The sequence below is a fragment of the Mytilus edulis genome, chromosome 5, assembly GCF_963676685.1.
Source record: "Mytilus edulis chromosome 5, xbMytEdul2.2, whole genome shotgun sequence".
Lineage (NCBI taxonomy): Eukaryota > Metazoa > Mollusca > Bivalvia > Mytilida > Mytilidae > Mytilus > Mytilus edulis.
Window position 1 is genome coordinate 60,171,995 of NC_092348.1, and position 21,559 is coordinate 60,193,553.

The 21,559-nt window shown below is 31.0% G+C and overlaps 1 protein-coding gene across 2 annotated transcripts in view; it reads left to right on the forward strand.

Moving 5' to 3' along the window:
* The window catches only part of LOC139524111 (large neutral amino acids transporter small subunit 2-like), a 42,553-nt gene that overhangs the window by 9,459 nt on the left and 11,535 nt on the right, over nucleotides 1–21,559 (forward strand). The window contains exons 4-7 of one of the 2 annotated variants that reach the window (XM_071318683.1): nucleotides 8,174–8,299; nucleotides 11,099–11,192; nucleotides 20,690–20,734; nucleotides 21,153–21,276. In XM_071318683.1, the coding sequence (XP_071174784.1) occupies nucleotides 8,174–8,299; nucleotides 11,099–11,192; nucleotides 20,690–20,734; nucleotides 21,153–21,276 (389 nt within the window). Of the gene's footprint in view, nucleotides 1–8,173; nucleotides 8,300–11,098; nucleotides 11,193–20,689; nucleotides 20,735–21,152; nucleotides 21,277–21,352; nucleotides 21,477–21,559 lie in introns of both variants that reach the window. The other variant, XM_071318684.1, reaches the window with a different exon arrangement.

Consider the following 21,559-nt stretch of genomic DNA (forward strand, 5'->3'; position numbering starts at 1 on the left):
TTTTCAACAGCGACTAAATGACATAGAAGTTAGCATTAGCAACTGAAGGTCCTACAGCCTTCAATGAGCATTTATTAATATATTGTGGAATCATTCATTTTCAAAGGAAAGAACATATATGTGGCTGAAAAATCTTTTTTTAGGTCTTGGCAAATTAAACTTTTAAGCTTCAAAGAATAAAATAATCCCAATTTTAATCAAATAACACATTTAAAATGAAGTCATAAAAATATGAATAAGAAAAACAACTTTTATCAAATACATGTAGTACTTTCAAATCAAATTAAATGAATTCATAAGTTTACATAAAAAAGTGAATAAAAACATTTGAAATAAGGTATAAATTTTTATCAGGTCATCTTAAAGTCTAGCATGGGTAGGGAAGTGTTAAATAGGGTACTGATCTGTTTAACCTATTACAAAGAGAGATGTCTTTTATAGAGTCTTGACATGACATATTCTTTCTAATCTGTGATTTATGAAGCTGAACAAAAAAACTTGACCAAAAACTGTGAAATTTGATAGAGTGTCTTTTTTTGACAGTTTTTGGATTGTTCAGGCCATTACTAAACGTTTTCATGTTACTTTTCTTGAGTTTTAATGACTTTTTAAAAAGTGTGCAAGTTTCAAGAGTGGTTGTGTGAAAATCTAGTCAATGTTTTGAAGCCAAAATCCTTTCATTTGTTTGGTCAGAGATTTTCATGCTAATCAAAACCTTAAACTCGGTTCTTAATGAAATGTTATATTATTTCCATTGACTAAGTCAGATAAATGGAACTAGGTATTTTCACTCATTTATCATTGATTTTTTCTTCATTAACCTTATAAATTGAAATACTGGAATTTAGTACTTTCACAATAATAATGAAACAAGCAACAAGTATGGTATGAAAAACTTGGTATTAAATGTACAAGATGTCATGGAAAGAAGTTAGTTAGTCTATGATTATGTTGTGCACTATACATGATACTTGTAACCACCTAACACAGATCAAGTTCAAATTTGTGCAGCATCAATATCTACATTCTAGAGTTAAGTCCCTTTGTAGATTAAAAAATTGATGAATTTGGCATATATTTACAAGAGATGGTGAATGAATATGTCCCATGGATAAAAATGGACACTGTCTCCTTTTATTTTTATTTCAATTTTGAACCTGTCAACATGTGATGTGGGAAAATCCATGAATGAATTGTTGTGGCCTCAATAAGAGAGCTACAGGGATTCCCAAGGTATGGATTTCTCTTGTCAGAAGATGACAGATTGACCATGGAAAATTGCTCATTGTGGTGGAAGTTTGAATGAGATAATTACTGACAAAAAATTAACCTTGATCATGCTAATGGTGTAAAATGTAGTGATTTAAGAAATGAAGACAGATAGATATGTACTGAATTACTACTGATCATTTAGGTTGGTTTGGAACAAATGAATGTCTTTGCCTTGACTTGTGGTGTTAGATTTGGAACATAAGGAGGACTACAGTCGGAACACAAGGATGACTAGGGATCAAAAATGTGTAGTTCTCGCTTAAATCATTTGTGAAAGTTTGCAGGTCCAAAAATTCTCTATATAAATAAGTCATGAATTTATGGTGTGATATTAAAGATTAATTAGTTCACAACCGACCAAGGTGACAGGTCTTCCAATTAAAGAGTTCTTATGATCTGATTGTGTTTTTATCAGGTTTTGGTCCTGCTAAGCTATGCTTTATAGTAAGGGTAAATTTTAAAATGATGATTAAACAGGGAAAAATAAATTTATGAAAAACACAAAATAAATTGCTGAAACATCTGTTGCTGTTCTTAGTCGACTTTGAATTTTGATTAAAAATTTCTCTCTCTGATGAAAGTGAAAAATATATATAACTCCTCCTATATATTATTTTATCCTGAAATAGAAACAGGTCAATATCACATGAATTTATTTTTCAAAGCATGGCACTTACCCAGAAAAAGGTATACATTTTGCGTTCATTTTTAAATCTTTTTAGTATCAACATTAGTATACCTTTATTAAATTTCTAATTAAATAAATTTTCTACGTTATTAAAAATCTAGGTTATTTCAGGTGACTATACAATGCACATAAATGTGCACATATACATGTACTATTTTTGTAACCGATTAGACTTTACTTTCCCAAAAATTGTGCGAGTTTAGAGCCATTTGTGTAATTTGTTCAAAGTATGTTGTGAGATGTAAAAAAATAAGTCATGACAACAAACTAAAAAAAAATTATTTACATACAATCAGGTGACATCTGTTTGTTTTTATATATATTCGCATGTTAATGAATAGGTATGCAAATGAGGAGAAAAAACAACTGTTCTCTGTGTGAAGAAATGAATTGCTATTGATTGACATGTTTTTTTTTTTTTTTTTTTTTTTTTTTTTTTTTTTTTTTTTTTTTTTTTTTAAATTTGATCATACTTTATTGATAGTTTGACATTTGTTAGTGGATACATCAAATACCGGTACCTTATCCCGGCCTCGTTAACTGTTAGTAGCATATACAAAATATAGTCAATTTGGTTAGTATTTGTTAGTTTTTTTAACTGTAATATATACATTTATAAATCATTGTAAATTATAATATATCCAACTAAAACATTATCAATACAGAATGATCAATAAATCTGAATAGATAAAAAAAAATAAAATATAAAGAATAAATAAATAAAAATCACAGAAATTTGGAATTTTGGAAAAAGGAAAAAAAAAAAAAAAAATAAAAAATAAAAAAAAATATATTTTACTTACAGCATTCATAATGTATCTTGCAGGATTTATTTATTCAAATATTTGCGTACAGGCATTAACTTAGAGGTAGATACATGTAGTTATAAACATCGACTAAAACATCAAGCATATATATATATATATAAACCAACATATAACAGTATCAAATCATTAAACATAGGTGGTGATGTGGATAAGGAAAGAAATGTACATAAAAATAATTCTGGTACATGATTTTTTGATAATCAACCTAGTCTTCTAAAATTGGAAGCCAGGGGTCCCAGCAGATATTGGCCATATGAAAAGGTTTTCTTTTAAAAAATAAATTCTTTTCTAATGCCAGAGATTCTTTGAGGTAGTTTTTAAGTCCTGTAAAATTTACCTTTTTTTCACATAGTTTTGTTCTGTAAATATAGAATTTTGTCAGGAGTATTATTAAGTTTTTTATCATATTATTTCCGTTGTTACCTAAATTTCCAAATAAAATAATATCTATATTAAATGGAATCAATATTTGTGTTTGGTTATAAATCCAATCACCAAGTTCAATCCATAAATCTGAAATTTTATGGCATGTCCAAAATATGTGCTCAATATCTTCAATAGCTTCATTACAGAAAGTACATTTATCTGATTGTTTTATCTTAATTTTAAATAAAAATTCATTTGTGCCAATGATTCTGTGCACTATTCTGTACTGGAACCAATGAAGTTTAGAGCTTTTTGTGGTGTAGAAAGACATATTATGCACTTTTTTCCAATCAAAATTTTTATTTAATCTTAGAGACCATTTATCTTCACAACTAGGCCTTGTACTACTTTTTTCTAAGAAAACATTATACATATCTTTTGACCCTTTATTTGACAAAAAAAATGTTCTAATATTATTTGGTAGAATTGGTCCATGAACTTTATTAAGATTTTCTATAGAGATATTATGTTTAAGAGAATTTTGATATGATTTTATTGCTGATATAACTCCATTATAAACTAGAAAGTTAGATTTAATTTCATAAATATTTTTGCATTGCTCAAACGACATTAATTTACCCTCATTATCTACCAGATCATTAATCGATAAAATACCGTTATCAGCCCAGTCTTTATAGAACACACATCTGCTACCTATTTTAATATTTCCATTATTCCAAAGTGAATCCGTTAAAAATTCTTCTTCATTTTTTGGTTTAAGTTTATTTAGCATTTCTGTCCATGCTTCAAAAATCTCTTTCCAAAAGGGGTTTTTACATTTGTTTGGTGGGCCTAGAAATACTAGTTTTTCAATATCAATATTTTCTGTGCTTTCTATAAGCTTTTTGAGTTTTGTATTGTTTTTTAGCAACCGTCGGACCCACGTTAATTTTAACCCTTTTATATATTCTTCAATATCTAACATTTTCAGCCCCCCAAATTTATGTTCCAGACATAATATTTCTCTTTTAATCTTGTCAGGCTTGTTTTCCCAAATAAATGAATAGATTGTACGAATAAGTTGTTTAAGAGTAGTATTGCATGGTGTTGGTAATGTTAAAAACAGATGATTTAATTTTGAAATAATTAGTGTCTTGATAATTGTTATCTTTCCCACTGGAGTAAGTGTTTGTCTAGACCAAATATTGATTATATTTTCAATTTCTTTTATTTTAGGATAATAATTCAAAGATTCCATTTCTTGCAAATTGACAGAAAAGTTTATTCCTAATAGTGTAAACCTACTGGAACCCCATTCCAATCCCCACTTTACACACATGGTGTCTTGACTATATTTTTTCTTTCCTATCCACACCACCTTTGTCTTGTCTAAGTTCATATGGAGACCAGACATTTCAGCATATTTATGTAATAAGCGGAGAGTTGCGTCAAGGCACTCTGGTGAACCGTCAAGAATAATTGATGTGTCATCAGCATATTGAGAGATCAAATATTCAGTATCATCTATTTTAATTCCCTTTATATCTTTATTTTTTCTAATTAATATTCCAAGTATTTCTGCACATAAAAGAAATATATAAGGTGATAAAGGATCCCCTTGTCGACAACCTCTTTGAATTTCAAAGAATTCAGATAAAAAACAATTTTGAGAAACTGCAGAACTTATATTTTTGTAAAAGGTTCTTACCCATTGTTTTATAGAGGGGCCAAAATTGAAAAAGTCTAAAACGTCTTCAATGAAATTCCATGATACAGAATCAAAAGCTTTTTCAAAATCTATGAGAAGGAGCAGTCCTGGTAAATCATTTAGTTCTGTATGAAATAATATATCGTAAATAAGACGAGTATTCTCCCCTATAAATCTACCCGGAATAAAGCCAGTCTGATCACTGTTAATAATTTGAGGTAGAACTAATTTTATACGCTCAGCTATGCAGCTTGATGCTAATTTATATGTGGTATTTAGTAAACTTATTGGGCGCCAGTTTTTCATGAATTGTCTCGGTTTATCTCCCTTTGGTATACAGGTTATAATACCTTGTCTTTGAGTAATTGATAATTCCCCTTTTTCGTAACCATTAATTATAGAACGAAATACAAATTTTCCTATATCTATCCAAAAAAACTTGAAAAATTCATTTGTGAAACCATCTGACCCAGGGCTTTTTTTCATTTTTCATTTTTCGCAAAGCAGTTGTCAATTCACCATAAGTAATTTCACCCTCCAAAGATTCTCTAATGGTATTATTTATTTTTTTAATATCAGTATCAGGGATTTCATTGTTTAGGTTAACATTATTCAAACTTTCTGTTTTAGTATATAGCCTTTTGTAATAATTGTTTGCTTCTTTTAATATTTTATCTTGCTCACTGATAGTGATTGACATGTTGGTAAAAACATAGCCTTGTTACATGTCCCTTCCTTATTTATTTTTTTCAGTTTTGCCCCTTTAACAATTAAACTGCTATGATAAGAGATTCCCTTGAAAATGACAGCTACAGAGGTCCAAGAACAATCAGTATACTGGCAGTTTTCAGTAAACATATAAATTAGTAAGAGAGAAATAAAAGAAAGGGAATTATATATAGCAAGTCTAGTGAAATCCCTGTCAAAAATAAACTGATTACGAAATGAAGTACACTTTTTATAATTATAAGAATTATAAGATTACTTGTAAATGGATACATGTATTTGAGTGGATGACATACATTTACTCCTGTTAACAGCAATAATTCAGTGCCATGCTAAGGTCAGTGTCCTCCATTGTGAGCAGAATATGACTGGATTATTAGGGTTTCGATGGAAAGGAAGATGAAATGCTTGCCTTGCATCACTTAATTTTATCTCAGATATTTAATCTCTTTTAACCATGTTAATATGTGGCGTGGTCATCTGGTTTTTTTTTTTTTTATTTAGGACACCCTTAGATGGCCAGTTTGGTATTTAATTTGAACCATCTTGTTATATGATTTGATACAATTTAATCTATCAATTTGGAGTTTTAAGTGAATATTAGATTAATGATTGATAAGATAGTGTAAAATCTAAACAATAGGACTGCTTCTAAATAATAATAAAAAACACAACATAAACATTATAAAAGACACTAACTTGTAAAATTGACAAATATTTTAATTTTTTAATTTTTAATTATTTTAGATTTTTTTTTACACAGAACTACAGAAACAGCTAAAATTATTTTTTAAGACTTTAAATTTTTCTTAATTTTGTCACATTATTTAAGTTGCGTCTTGTCTGACTCTTGAGTTACTTTTCATTTATAATATTAAATTCGTTCAAAGAAAGAAGAAGGTGACATTGGATAAAATCTAGACCATATTTTGAGACACTATTTGACAAATGTGACCATATTTTGAGAAGAAAAATGACAAATGTGAAAATAAAACTACAACACATGATATATATATATATATATATACCGGTAAACAAAATTTAAATATGACATAGTTAACTATGCTTTCACTTAATTACAAATTCCAGTACTGTGCATGTTTTTAGTAAACAATTTTTGAATATCAATATTAAAAAATGGGAATTTTATAATTATTTAAATTATTTTTTGTAAATGTCATTTCAAAGCGCTGACATTTTTTGCACTTTTCTTAATGAGGAATCTGTAAAATTGAAAAAGAAAGTCACTTGACAGGTCTTGTGAACATTTTGAAGCATGTATTATTGGTTTTGCTCATTGCTGAATGCCATATTGTGACCTATAGTTGTGAACTTCAATGTCATTTGGTCTCTGGTGGACAGTTTTCTCATTGGCAATCATACCATATCTTCTTATTTTTATATCATTATCAAAGTTTTTACTTGTGCATATCAAAGATGGGAGATTTTTATAGTTTATAAACTTCAGCAAGTCTGAAAAGAAAGGAATAGAAACATAATGTGTTTTGCATCACAGAAGGGACCCTTTGGGTTTCATCTTAATGTATTGAGAAATATCTGTAATATATAAAAATTTCTTGTTGTCGCTTGTGAACAAGTATGGAACAATCGTAAGGAAAAACATCCATCCACAGACTGTATGGTTCAGTTGCTGAGACTAGTGCTCGAAAACAACAATTTTGTATTCAACGACCACCGTATTGAGGTTGCTACACCTGTCTTCAAATAAGATGAAAAGACGGACATAAAATATCTATTTCTTTACAGCAATTATATTAAATGCCCCTTTTGTCTGCATCAGAAAATTTATTGGCCTCATGCAGGACTCTGGTAATGTCTTACACTTTGAATAACTCCAGGCACTAACCTTGAATAACTCCAGGCACTAACCTTTATAACTTGTTAGTTGGTATGTAAGGTTATTTTTTTTTTATTAAATTAAATTAATTAAAAATTAATTAACAATTAAATCTAAAAATATAAGTTATGACCATGACCACGGCTGGTAAATCATCCGGGGTCAAGTCGTGTATCAAACTCCAACAACAAAACAATGTATCATCTCTAAACAGAAAAAAATAACTAAAAACAAGGAACGCGGTGATTCAGGTCACGCTAATTATACACTCTTTGTTACTATATTAATTATTTAAAAAAAAAAAAGTTAGAAATTTGGTACAGCATTCAGACGAAAGGAGATGTTGGGGTATAGATAAAAGAGACCGCTTAATCCAGGAAAAAAATATTTGACAAATAAAATGCACCAACAATCTGACTATTGTATGTCAGTAAATTTTTATTCTTAAAAATTGCTAGGCAAATTCTTACATCAGAAGTGCATAAATTTACTACCATTAAAATAGTGAATTAACAAGTGTAGTTGTTCTGAATCCAAAAAAATTGAAAAAATACATTCAGAAAGCATTAGAATCTTAAATACCATTATATTTATTTTTTAAAGATATTAACAACAGATCATATAATTATGTGTCACCTATTAATTAAAAGCTGTCCTTGAACTTTAATTATATTCAAATGAAATATATACTGGAGAGTTTTGTAAATTTATTATTTTGTATATTTCAGGTATCCTAACCTTCATTAATGTATTCAGTGTTAGAGCAGCCACAAGGATACAAGATGTTTTTACAGTTGCTAAGATACTTGCTCTGATAATCATCACCTTAACTGGTTTTGTTATGATAGGTCAAGGTGAGTCAAAGGTCAAGTCAGTTTTTGTAAACTTCATTGACTGTAAAGGGATATTTAAGGGCAGTCACAATTATGAACCTCATAAGTTGTGTTGTCATTCAGTGTGAGCGTTGTGTATGAATGACAATATAAAATCATCAGGAGCTTATCAAGCCATGTTTAAAAGAAGGGGTTCCAACCTAGGATAATGAGAGGGATCCAACCATGTGTCCCCATTCAAAAGCATTAATGACCAACAAAAAAAAGGGGTTTCCACCTCTGGATTCAATGGAAACCATTTTTTTTTTTGGGGGGGGGGAGGATTTGTTCATGGAAACAAGTGAAGCAGGAATTGAAACAAATGTCGAATTGGCAGACATTTGCAAAACTATGAAATCAATTATCCATGATGCATTTTTCATGAATTCTGGAAAATTAATCAGCATTTTTCATGAATCCTTATAAAAATTATAACCATGGAAAATTAATCAGTAGCACAGTTTACTCTTGCTTCAATGGATTTTTATTCTCTTCCTCTTTTTGTGTATACAAGAAAAAAGGTTTGAAAAATATAATCATAACACACCATTACAATTTTAGATCATAAACTAGATGCAATTTTAAAAAAATATTTTGAGTTCAGAATGTTGTTTTATTTATACCTGTGGCATTTGTGGTTTTAAAACTATAGTGATAGTTATTTTTGTACTTTGAATAAAAATTATGCCGAAGGTCTTAAGGTCTGAAGGTCTGACTATTGTACGTCAGTACATGTTTATTGTTATTAAAGTTGTTAGGTAAATTCTTATGTCATAAGTGCATAAATTTACCATGCTTCCGTGAATTAACAAGTGTAGTTGTTATGAACAAGTTTTTTAAACTTTGATATTTAAAAAAGAGAAGGAAATGGCCATTATTTATAAAGGAATTGATTTCCGGAAGAGTGAATTATTAGTTTTCCTTGTATTTTTATCAAAATAAGGAGATCAGGTTTGATTGACAATGAGACTATTCACCAAAGTTCAAATGAAGTGAATGTAACCTAAATTCAAACTTAAAGAAATGGAAACAAGAATGTGTCCATAGTACACAGATGCCCTATCCGCACTAATTGTCTATGGTCAGTTGACTGTGGAAATGGGGTAAAATCTCTAATTTGACTTTAAAATTAGAAAGATCATATCATAGGGAACATGTATACCAAGTTTCAAGTTGATTGGACTTCAACTTTATCCAAAACTACCTCAACCAAAAACTTTAACCTGAAGCGGAAGAGACGAACACATAAACGTACGGACGAAGGGACAAACAGACAGACGAACTGACACACAGACCAGTAAACATAATGCCCATAAATGGGGCATAAAAAATGAAATAAAGATATCATATAGTTTTTTTCTGAAATTAAAAATGATTGAAGATCTGTCATCCAAATTTCTATACAATACTCAAGTTCAACTATTTCATGGTTTCATTCAGTCCAGTTGGAATTCTCAGGGGAAATTCAGATTCCTTGGGGAGCAACTTACACTGTTAGATCAAGTGATCAAATACATCACTTTATTTTGCAGCTCACCATAACTTTTTTATGCAATGGTCTGTAAGTTAATATATTATGGATTGGGTATATCACTTACTTTTCCACACGACTTGCTTGACCCAGAAATCTTAGTTTGTGTGTTTTCTCAGTTTCCTGCAAATAGAAAAATATATTGTGTAACTTATTAAAATAACAGTTAAAATCAGCCTCCTAGGAGTTCAAATTTTGTTTCCTGTAAACCTTGCAGTTTTGAAGGGTGGAATGGTCTATGGGTTTGAACCCCACGGTTTTTTTTTGGACGATCAATGCATTTGAATGGGTATAATGGTTGGAACCCCCTCTTTATCTTAGGTTGGGAACCCCTCCTTTTGAAAATGGGTGGTTCGCCCCTGTATGTAGTCATGTTTGAAAAAGAATGTAATACCAAGATTTCTTCATAATTTTGAACGGTTGAATTTTTTCTTCATTTTACTTTATGAGTTACGAATGATTTTTTTAATGATTTTAATATTGATTTTTTATGTTTGTTGTCACAACATATGTTATATGATACTCAAAATCTATATAAGAAATATATTAAATATCTATATAAGAAATATAAGTAAAGCAAAAGTAGAAAAGTTCATTTATAACAGAAGAAAATATTCCTTTTCATTTCTTTGTCACATGTGTTACAATGATGGGACAAATTATGAATGGGGTATTATAAAGTACATGTAATCAAATACCTTTACTCTTGACTATTCAGGGGGGAAAGAGGGGTGGGTGAGGAACCAGTTTCAGTCTTAATGATTAAACAACAGCCCATTGGTCAATATAAAAAAGAAAATATGGTATCATTGCCAAGGAGACCAAATGACACAGAAATTAACACCTATAGGTCACTATCTGGCCTTCAACAATGAGCAAAGGTCATCATACCACATTGTCAGCTATAAATGGCCCCAAAATGATGAGGCTTGTGAAAATGTAACAATACCAGCAACACCTAAATTAAATTAAGAGTTAGTCCTAGTTACAAGCTTATTAATACCCCGGTATATTGAATTTCTTAAGAAACTGATTTTCAGGTCCTTCAACCAGAAAAAATGCTGAAGAAGTGTGCACTTTTCATGAAATATGCACATGTTTATTAAAGCTGTGACTTTGCATGACACAAAAAGATAATTTATGGGATACATGTAATAAAATTCTAAAAATAAAGGAAGATGAGAAATATTAAAAATACTAAGAAAAATCTTGCTGAAATGATTATTTTATTTTAATATTTTATATTACAGGTGAAACAGAATATTTTACATTTGAGAACACAAATCCAGATGTTGGAAAAATGTCACTGGCTTTGTACTCTGGACTATTTGCTTATGCTGGATGGTTAGTACTTGGCAATAATAATAAAAATAGACTGACTAGCAGGTTCTTATAAGTTATAACCAATTTATCCTTTTAATTTCAATTTTTCCGAGAAAAAAAAATCGACTTTCATTTCCATGCTGATGGTCATAGACAGGAATATCAAACATTTTGCATATATATACCTTATCGCTTTTTAGCTCACCTGGCCCGAAGCTTTTCTCATCACTTGGCGTCCGGCGTCCGTCGTCGTCCGGCGTCGTTAACTTTTACAAAAATCTTCTCCTCTGAAACTACTGGGCCAAATTTAACCAAACTTGGCCATAATCATCATTGGGGTATCTAGTTTAAAAAATGTGTCCGGTGACCCGGTCAACCAACCAAGATGGCCGCCATGGATTAAAATAGAACATAGGGGTAAAATGCAGTTTTTGGCTTATAACTCAAAAACCAAAGCATTTAGAGCAAATCTGACATGGTGTAATATTGTTCATCAGGTCAAGATCTATCTGCCCTGAAATTTTCAGATGAATCGGACATTCCGTTGTTGGGTTGCTGCTCCTGAATTGGTAATTTTGAGGAAATTTTGCTGTTTTTGGTTATTATCTTGAATATTATTATAGATAGAGATACACTTTAAACAGCAATAATGTTCAGCAAAGTAAGATGTACAAATAAGTCAACATGACCAAAATGGTCAGTTGACCACTTTAGGAGTTATTGCCCTTTATAGTCAATTTTTAACCATTTTTCGTAAATCTTAGTAATCTTTTAGAAAAATCTTCTCCTCTGAAACTACTGGGCCAAATTTAACCAAACTTAGCCATAATCATCATTGGGGTATCTAGTTAAAAAAATGTGTCCGGTAACTCGACCAACAAACCAAGATGGCCGCCATGGCTAAAAATAGAACATGAGGTAAAATGCAGTTTTTGGCTTATAACTCAAAAACCAAAGCATTAAGAGCAAATCTGACAGGAAGTAAAATTGTTGATCAGGTCACGATCTATCTGCCCTGGAATTTTCAGATGAATCGGATAATCGGTTGTTAGGTTGCTGCCCCTGAATTGGTAATTTTGAGGAAATTTTGCTGTTTTTTTGTTATTATCTTGAATATTATTATAGATAGAGATACACTTTAAACAGCAATAATGTTCAGCAAAGTAAGATGTACAAATAAGTCAACATGACCAAAATAGTCAGTTGACCACTTTAGGAGTTATTGCCCTTTATAGTCAATTTTTAACCATTTTTCGTAAATCTTAGTAATCTTTTAGAAAAATCTTCTCCTCTGAAACTACTGGGCCAAATTTAACCAAACTTAGCCATAATCATCATTGGGGTATCTAGTTAAAAAAATGTGTCCAGTAACTCGACCAACAAACCAAGATGGCCGCCATGGCTAAAAATAGAACATGGGGTAAAATGCAGTTTTTGGCTTATAACTCAAAAACCAAAGCATTAAGAGCAAATCTGACAGGAAGTAAAATTGTTGATCAGGTCACGATCTATCTGCCCTGGAATTTTCAGATGAATCGGATAATCGGTTGTTAGGTTGCTGCCCCTGAATTGGTAATTTTGAGGAAATTTTGCTGTTTTTTTGTTATTATCTTGAATATTATTATAGATAGAGATACACTTTAAACAGCAATAATGTTCAGCAAAGTAAGATGTACAAATAAGTCAACATGACCAAAATAGTCAGTTGACCACTTTAGGAGTTATTGCCCTTAATAGTCAATTTTTAACCATTTTTCGTAAATCTTAGTAATCTTTTAGAAAAATCTTCTCCTCTGAAACTACTGGGCCAAATTTAACCAAACTTAGCCATAATCATCATTGGGGTATCTAGTTAAAAAAAATGTGTCCGGTAACTCGACCAACAAACCAAGATGGCCGCCATGGCTAAAAATAGAACATGGGGTAAAATGCAGTTTTTGGCTTATAACTCAAAAACCAAAGCATAAAGAGCAAATCTGACAGGAAGTAAAATTGTTGATCAGGTCACGATCTATCTGCCCTGGAATTTTCAGATGAATCGGATAATCGGTTGTTAGGTTGCTGCCCCTGAATTGGTAATTTTGAGGAAATTTTGCTGTTTTTTTGTTATTATCTTGAATATTATTATAGATAGAGATACACTTTAAACAGCAATAATGTTCAGCAAAGTAAGATGTACAAATAAGTCAACATGACCAAAATAGTCAGTTGACCACTTTAGGAGTTATTGCCCTTAATAGTCAATTTTTAACCATTTTTCGTAAATCTTAGTAATCTTTTAGAAAAATCTTCTCCTCTGAAACTACTGGGCCAAATTTAACCAAACTTAGCCATAATCATCATTGGGGTATCTAGTTAAAAAAAATGTGTCCGGTAACTCGACCAACAAACCAAGATGGCCGCCATGGCTAAAAATAGAACATGGGGTAAAATGCAGTTTTTGGCTTATAACTCAAAAACCAAAGCATAAAGGGTGCAATCAACAGTTTTTTTCTATGACGTCACATTTTGAGGGACCATGCATAAGAGACCCTTAGTGGTGGACTGATTAATAAAGATACTTGTATAAAACTAGATATCACTGGAATCAGAATGTTCTCTAGTTTATAATGAAATAAAAATAATGTGTACTTTTAATATATTAAAAATATTCCATCCAATGAACATGGGGGAAAAAAGGTCTAATTTGAACAAAAAAAACTTGAAACCAGGTCATGTGCACACCCATGAAGACATGATCCATGCACATTTTACATAATCAAAACTGTATGAAATTTGTAGGTTTTTACCTGGCCTTTCAAAAAAATCTTGTTTCAGGGTACGGTTTCCTGCTCCAAAAAGAGCTACAGTGGCTGCAAATAAGTTTTCAATTTTCACTGCCAAAAAAACAGGTTGTTTACAGTGTTGTCTCCCCTCAAAACATGTAAAGTTAATATAATTTTAAAAATTATTTCAATCATTTAACCTGTTTTAATTCAAAGCTAATTAACTAATTTTTACAATCAAATACAAAAAACATGATACTTTTTCACCAATTGAGTAAATAAACAGGGGTTTCCCTCCATGGTTATTTTTAGTCGGGGAATAACCCCTAGTTTTTTATACGAAACTGTTTATAGCACCCTTAAGGCAAAACTTTATATGCGATATATTAAAATTTCTTAGCTTTTCTGAAGCTGTACACTATACCGATTAAAATGGTGTCTGACTTTAAGGATTGTGACCACGAATAGTGAAAATACAGCTCTTTTTTCATGTCGCGTAGTACTGGCATATTGGCCAGTGGCAAACAGTTTAACCAGCAAACTCCAAACATTTCCTGTATCTGATTTTCATCAGTTTTACAAAGAAAATAAATCATAAAATAGGGTTTCTTTTGAATAAATAGAATAAAAACTATGAAATAAGCATGAATAAAGTTACTTTAAATATATTTTGTCCCTAGTTTTATGTGAACTAATTTATAGCTGAGTTGAGAAAAATATGGAAATAGTGTTTTTCTTAGGACTGGCACTTGTACCTTTATGACTTTAAAAAGTACCAAATATATATTATAATGAATTAAAATTTATGTCACACTGATCAGAAATACAGGTCAAAGTAGAAAAAATCTACACTTTGCATGTGCAACTTTTGGTTCCAAATATATGAGAGATTGAATAAAATATCATGACGTCACAAAAAGTTGAAAAAAAACTTCAATATTTGCGCAGAGTCTGGTTTTCTTATTTCTGGTTGCTATGTACAAATCTGTAATATTTGCATTAAATATACCAAACTGATGCTTTTAAATTAAAGTATACGTGCCGTACAATATTTTTCAGAATTGTTTTACTCCAGTTGCGTACACATTTCTATGCGAAAACATCACTATAATATATATTTGTCCCTTTAAGGGTGCAATCAACAGTTTTTTTCTATGACGTCACATTTTGAGGGACCATGCATAAGAGACCCTTAGTGGTGGACTGATTAATAAAGATACTTGTATAAAACTAGATATCACTGGAATCAGAATGTTCTCTAGTTTATAATGAAATAAAAATAATGTGTACTTTTAATATATTAAAAATATTCCATCCAATGAACATGGGGGAAAAAAGGTCTAATTTGAACAAAAAAAACTTGAAACCAGGTCATGTGCACACCCATGAAGACATGATCCATGCACATTTTACATAATCAAAACTGTATGAAATTTGTAGGTTTTTACCTGGCCTTTCAAAAAAATCTTGTTTCAGGGTACGGTTTCCTGCTCCAAAAAGAGCTACAGTGGCTGCAAATAAGTTTTCAATTTTCACTGCCAAAAAAACAGGTTGTTTACAGTGTTGTCTCCCCTCAAAACATGTAAAGTTAATATAATTTTAAAAATTATTTCAATCATTTAACCTGTTTTAATTCAAAGCTAATTAACTAATTTTTACAATCAAATACAAAAAACATGATACTTTTTCACCAATTGAGTAAATAAACAGGGGTTTCCCTCCATGGTTATTTTTAGTCGGGGAATAACCCCTAGTTTTTTATACGAAACTGTTTATAGCACCCTTAAGGCAAAACTTTATATGCGATATATTAAAATTTCTTAGCTTTTCTGAAGCTGTACACTATACCGATTAAAATGGTGTCTGACTTTAAGGATTGTGACCACGAATAGTGAAAATACAGCTCTTTTTTCATGTCGCGTAGTACTGGCATATTGGCCAGTGGCAAACAGTTTAACCAGCAAACTCCAAACATTTCCTGTATCTGATTTTCATCAGTTTTACAAAGAAAATAAATCATAAAATAGGGTTTCTTTTGAATAAATAGAATAAAAACTATGAAATAAGCATGAATAAAGTTACTTTAAATATATTTTGTCCCTAGTTTTATGTGAACTAATTTATAGCTGAGTTGAGAAAAATATGGAAATAGTGTTTTTCTTAGGACTGGCACTTGTACCTTTATGACTTTAAAAAGTACCAAATATATATTATAATGAATTAAAATTTATGTCACACTGATCAGAAATACAGGTCAAAGTAGAAAAAATCTACACTTTGCATGTGCAACTTTTGGTTCCAAATATATGAGAGATTGAATAAAATATCATGACGTCACAAAAAGTTGAAAAAAAACTTCAATATTTGCGCAGAGTCTGGTTTTCTTATTTCTGGTTGCTATGTACAAATCTGTAATATTTGCATTAAATATACCAAACTGATGCTTTTAAATTAAAGTATACGTGCCGTACAATATTTTTCAGAATTGTTTTACTCCAGTTGCGTACACATTTCTATGCGAAAACATCACTATAATATATATTTGTCCCTTTAAGGGTGCAATCAACAGTTTTTTTCTATGACGTCACATTTTGAGGGACCATGCATAAGAGACCCTTAGTGGTGGACTGATTAATAAAGATACTTGTATAAAACTAGATATCACTGGAATCAGAATGTTCTCTAGTTTATAATGAAATAAAAATAATGTGTACTTTTAATATATTAAAAATATTCCATCCAATGAACATGGGGGAAAAAAGGTCTAATTTGAACAAAAAAAACTTGAAACCAGGTCATGTGCACACCCATGAAGACATGATCCATGCACATTTTACATAATCAAAACTGTATGAAATTTGTAGGTTTTTACCTGGCCTTTCAAAAAAATCTTGTTTCAGGGTACGGTTTCCTGCTCCAAAAAGAGCTACAGTGGCTGCAAATAAGTTTTCAATTTTCACTGCCAAAAAAACAGGTTGTTTACAGTGTTGTCTCCCCTCAAAACATGTAAAGTTAATATAATTTTAAAAATTATTTCAATCATTTAACCTGTTTTAATTCAAAGCTAATTAACTAATTTTTACAATCAAATACAAAAAACATGATACTTTTTCACCAATTGAGTAAATAAACAGGGGTTTCCCTCCATGGTTATTTTTAGTCGGGGAATAACCCCTAGTTTTTTATACGAAACTGTTTATAGCACCCTTAAGGCAAAACTTTATATGCGATATATTAAAATTTCTTAGCTTTTCTGAAGCTGTACACTATACCGATTAAAATGGTGTCTGACTTTAAGGATTGTGACCACGAATAGTGAAAATACAGCTCTTTTTTCATGTCGCGTAGTACTGGCATATTGGCCAGTGGCAAACAGTTTAACCAGCAAACTCCAAACATTTCCTGTATCTGATTTTCATCAGTTTTACAAAGAAAATAAATCATAAAATAGGGTTTCTTTTGAATAAATAGAATAAAAACTATGAAATAAGCATGAATAAAGTTACTTTAAATATATTTTGTCCCTAGTTTTATGTGAACTAATTTATAGCTGAGTTGAGAAAAATATGGAAATAGTGTTTTTCTTAGGACTGGCACTTGTACCTTTATGACTTTAAAAAGTACCAAATATATATTATAATGAATTAAAATTTATGTCACACTGATCAGAAATACAGGTCAAAGTAGAAAAAATCTACACTTTGCATGTGCAACTTTTGGTTCCAAATATATGAGAGATTGAATAAAATATCATGACGTCACAAAAAGTTGAAAAAAAACTTCAATATTTGCGCAGAGTCTGGTTTTCTTATTTCTGGTTGCTATGTACAAATCTGTAATATTTGCATTAAATATACCAAACTGATGCTTTTAAATTAAAGTATACGTGCCGTACAATATTTTTCAGAATTGTTTTACTCCAGTTGCGTACACATTTCTATGCGAAAACATCACTATAATATATATTTGTCCCTTTAAGGGTGCAATCAACAGTTTTTTTCTATGACGTCACATTTTGAGGGACCATGCATAAGAGACCCTTAGTGGTGGACTGATTAATAAAGATACTTGTATAAAACTAGATATCACTGGAATCAGAATGTTCTCTAGTTTATAATGAAATAAAAATAATGTGTACTTTTAATATATTAAAAATATTCCATCCAATGAACATGGGGGAAAAAAGGTCTAATTTGAACAAAAAAAACTTGAAACCAGGTCATGTGCACACCCATGAAGACATGATCCATGCACATTTTACATAATCAAAACTGTATGAAATTTGTAGGTTTTTACCTGGCCTTTCAAAAAAATCTTGTTTCAGGGTACGGTTTCCTGCTCCAAAAAGAGCTACAGTGGCTGCAAATAAGTTTTCAATTTTCACTGCCAAAAAAACAGGTTGTTTACAGTGTTGTCTCCCCTCAAAACATGTAAAGTTAATATAATTTTAAAAATTATTTCAATCATTTAACCTGTTTTAATTCAAAGCTAATTAACTAATTTTTACAATCAAATACAAAAAACATGATACTTTTTCACCAATTGAGTAAATAAACAGGGGTTTCCCTCCATGGTTATTTTTAGTCGGGGAATAACCCCTAGTTTTTTATACGAAACTGTTTATAGCACCCAAAGAGCAAATCTGACAGGAAGTAAAATTGTTGATCAGGTCACGATCTATCTGCCCTGGAATTTTCAGATGAATCGGATAATCGGTTGTTAGGTTGCTGCCCCTGAATTGGTAATTTTGAGGAAATTTTGCTGTTTTTTTGTTATTATCTTGAATATTATTATAGATAGAGATAAACTGTAAACAGCAATAATGTACAGCAAAGTAAGAACTAACAAGAGGCTGTCACAACGACAGCAAACCGGATTTATTTACATTTATTTGTGTCCTGGCAATATCACAAGAACCATTACTGATGAATGGTGAAAGTGAAAATCATCAATATCAAATTTGACCTCCATTTTGTCATCAGTATCAACATTTTGAAATAATAATATTTGAAAAGCTTAGATTGAATGGTTCATGAGTAAATGCAACAACGTGAATGGAAACGCCATTTTACGATCTTTCAAGAACCATAACTCCAGAACAGTAAAAGTAAAAATCGTCATTATTGAACTTGACCTCCATTTTGTCATCAGTAACAACATATTAAAATTTCAAAAGCTTTGGTTGAATGGTTCATTAGAAAATGCACGGACACGACGGGAAACTCCATTTTTCAATCTTTCAAGAACCATAACTCCTGAACGGTAAAAGTCAAAATCGTCATTATTGAACTTGACCTCCATTTTGTCATCAGTAACAGCATATTAAAATTTGGGAAGCTTTGGTAGAACAGTTCATGCGTAAATGCACGGACATGACTGGAAACTCCATTTTTCAATCTTTCAAGAACCATAACTCCTGAACGGTAAAAGTCAAAATCGTCATTATTGAACTTGACCTCCATTCTGTCATCAGTAACAACATATTAAAATTTGGGAAGCTTTGGTAGAACAGTTCATGAGTAAATGCACGGACACGACTGAAAACTCCATTTTTCAATCTTTCAAGAACCATAACTCCTGAACGGTAAAAGTCAAAATCGCCATTATTGAACTTGACCTTTGTATAGTTGTCAGTAATAACATATTAAAATTTTAAAAGCTTTGGTTGAACGGTTCATGAGTTAATGCACGGACAACATTTGATTGCCGCCTTTCAAGAACCATAACTCCTGAACGGTAAAAGTCAAAATCGCCATTATTGAACTTGACCTTCGTATAGTTGTCAGTAATAACATATTAAAATTTTAAAAGCTTTGGTTGAACGGTTCATGAGTTAATGCACGGACAACATTTGATTGCCGCCCGACCGCCCGGCCGCCCGCCGTACATCCCCAAATTAATAACCGACATTTTTGTCACAAAAATCCGGTTAAAAATGAGTCAGTTTGACCAAAATAATCAATTGACCCCCTAAGGAGTTATTGCCCTTCATAGTCAATTTTTAACAATTTTCTTAAAATTTGAAGATTTTCAATAACATTTTCCACAGAAAGTACTGTTATAGATAGAGATAATTGTAAGCAGCAACAATGTTTAGTAAAGTAAGATCTACAAACACATCACCATCACCAAAACACAATTTTGTCATGAATCCATTTGTGTCCATTGTTTAATATTCACATAGACCAAGGTGAGCGACACAGGCTCTTTAGAGCCTCTAGTTAATCCAATCTGAAAAATAACCAATTACTTAGACAACTATGTTTGCAACAAAAAATACCGAAAAAGCCATCTATTTTTGCTGTGAAAGTTTTTAACAATGTCACAACACCAAAGCCATTTTTTGTTGGCTGAACATGAGAGGTCATTTTGGTCTTAACTTTGAGACCCAATTTTAGGAGTCATTACAATACTTGATCCATTTATAAACATTCTTGTGGTCTGTTTTGGTACAAAAGCCTTTTAGATTGTGTGTGCGTTTTTTTTTATTGCATATCTAGGTCTGTGTAATTTGTTGACATTAGCTCTGGGTCCAATTATATCTATATATTATCAGCATAATAACAGATACTATTCTGATTTACGAATTAGCTATTGATACCAATGGAGTTACTTATATAATCGTTAAAATTTCTTGAAAGAGACACATTTGTTGAATCATGTCAATATCAATTCTTATAAAACCAACAGTACTGTGCTATACAAAAATTGTATTTGATATTTGAAGTAATTTACTTGAACTTTTCATTACAGGAACTTCTTGAATTTTGTGACAGAAGAAATGATTGATCCTTACAAGTAAGTTGGCACATTCAGTCATTGTTAGGATATAAATGTGTGATTTCATATAGAAATACAGAGAGGGTACAAAAAAAACACAAGTTGAATAAGTTAGACAATACCATGGTAGAAATAAAAAAATAAAATGTAAAGCCTCCAGTCCACTAAACAAAGAAAACTTAAGACTGAGCAACTATTGAAATTCAAAAGAAAAAGGGAATGCTTTTAATGACATTAAATTCTATATACACAGTAGTTTCACAGAATTTTTAATTGCTGTAAACTTCATTTTTTTTCTTAACATGTGCCACTTAAAATAATCATTTAGAAGGAAGCAGGTTTGCCTGTTCACATGCATAAAGAAACAGATAGCCACTATGCTTGCATTAAAATTGAATAAATTCATGTATTACATTACCAAATTTTGTGCTTTCAGAAATTTACCGCGTGCCATCTATATCTCTATTCCAATTGTCAGTTTTGTCTATGTTTTTGCAAATGTGGCGTACATGACAATTATATCGCCACGAGAAATGCTTGATTCCAATGCAGTAGCAGTTGTAAGTTTTCTTTAGCTTTTTATTTCGAACATTTATTATATATGTGTATTTATGACATTCTTATCCTTTTTTGCAGGAATTTGCCAAGAGCAATTTATATATCAATCCCCATTGTTAGTTTTGTGTACGTCATGGCTAACGTCGCCTACATGACAATTATCTCACCACGGGAGATGTTAGAATCTAATGCCGTAGCTGTTGTAAGTAATGAACTGAAAAATCATTATTTCATGACGACTGAATGTTTGCATTGCAATCTAAACTGAATCCATTGTTCTTCTTT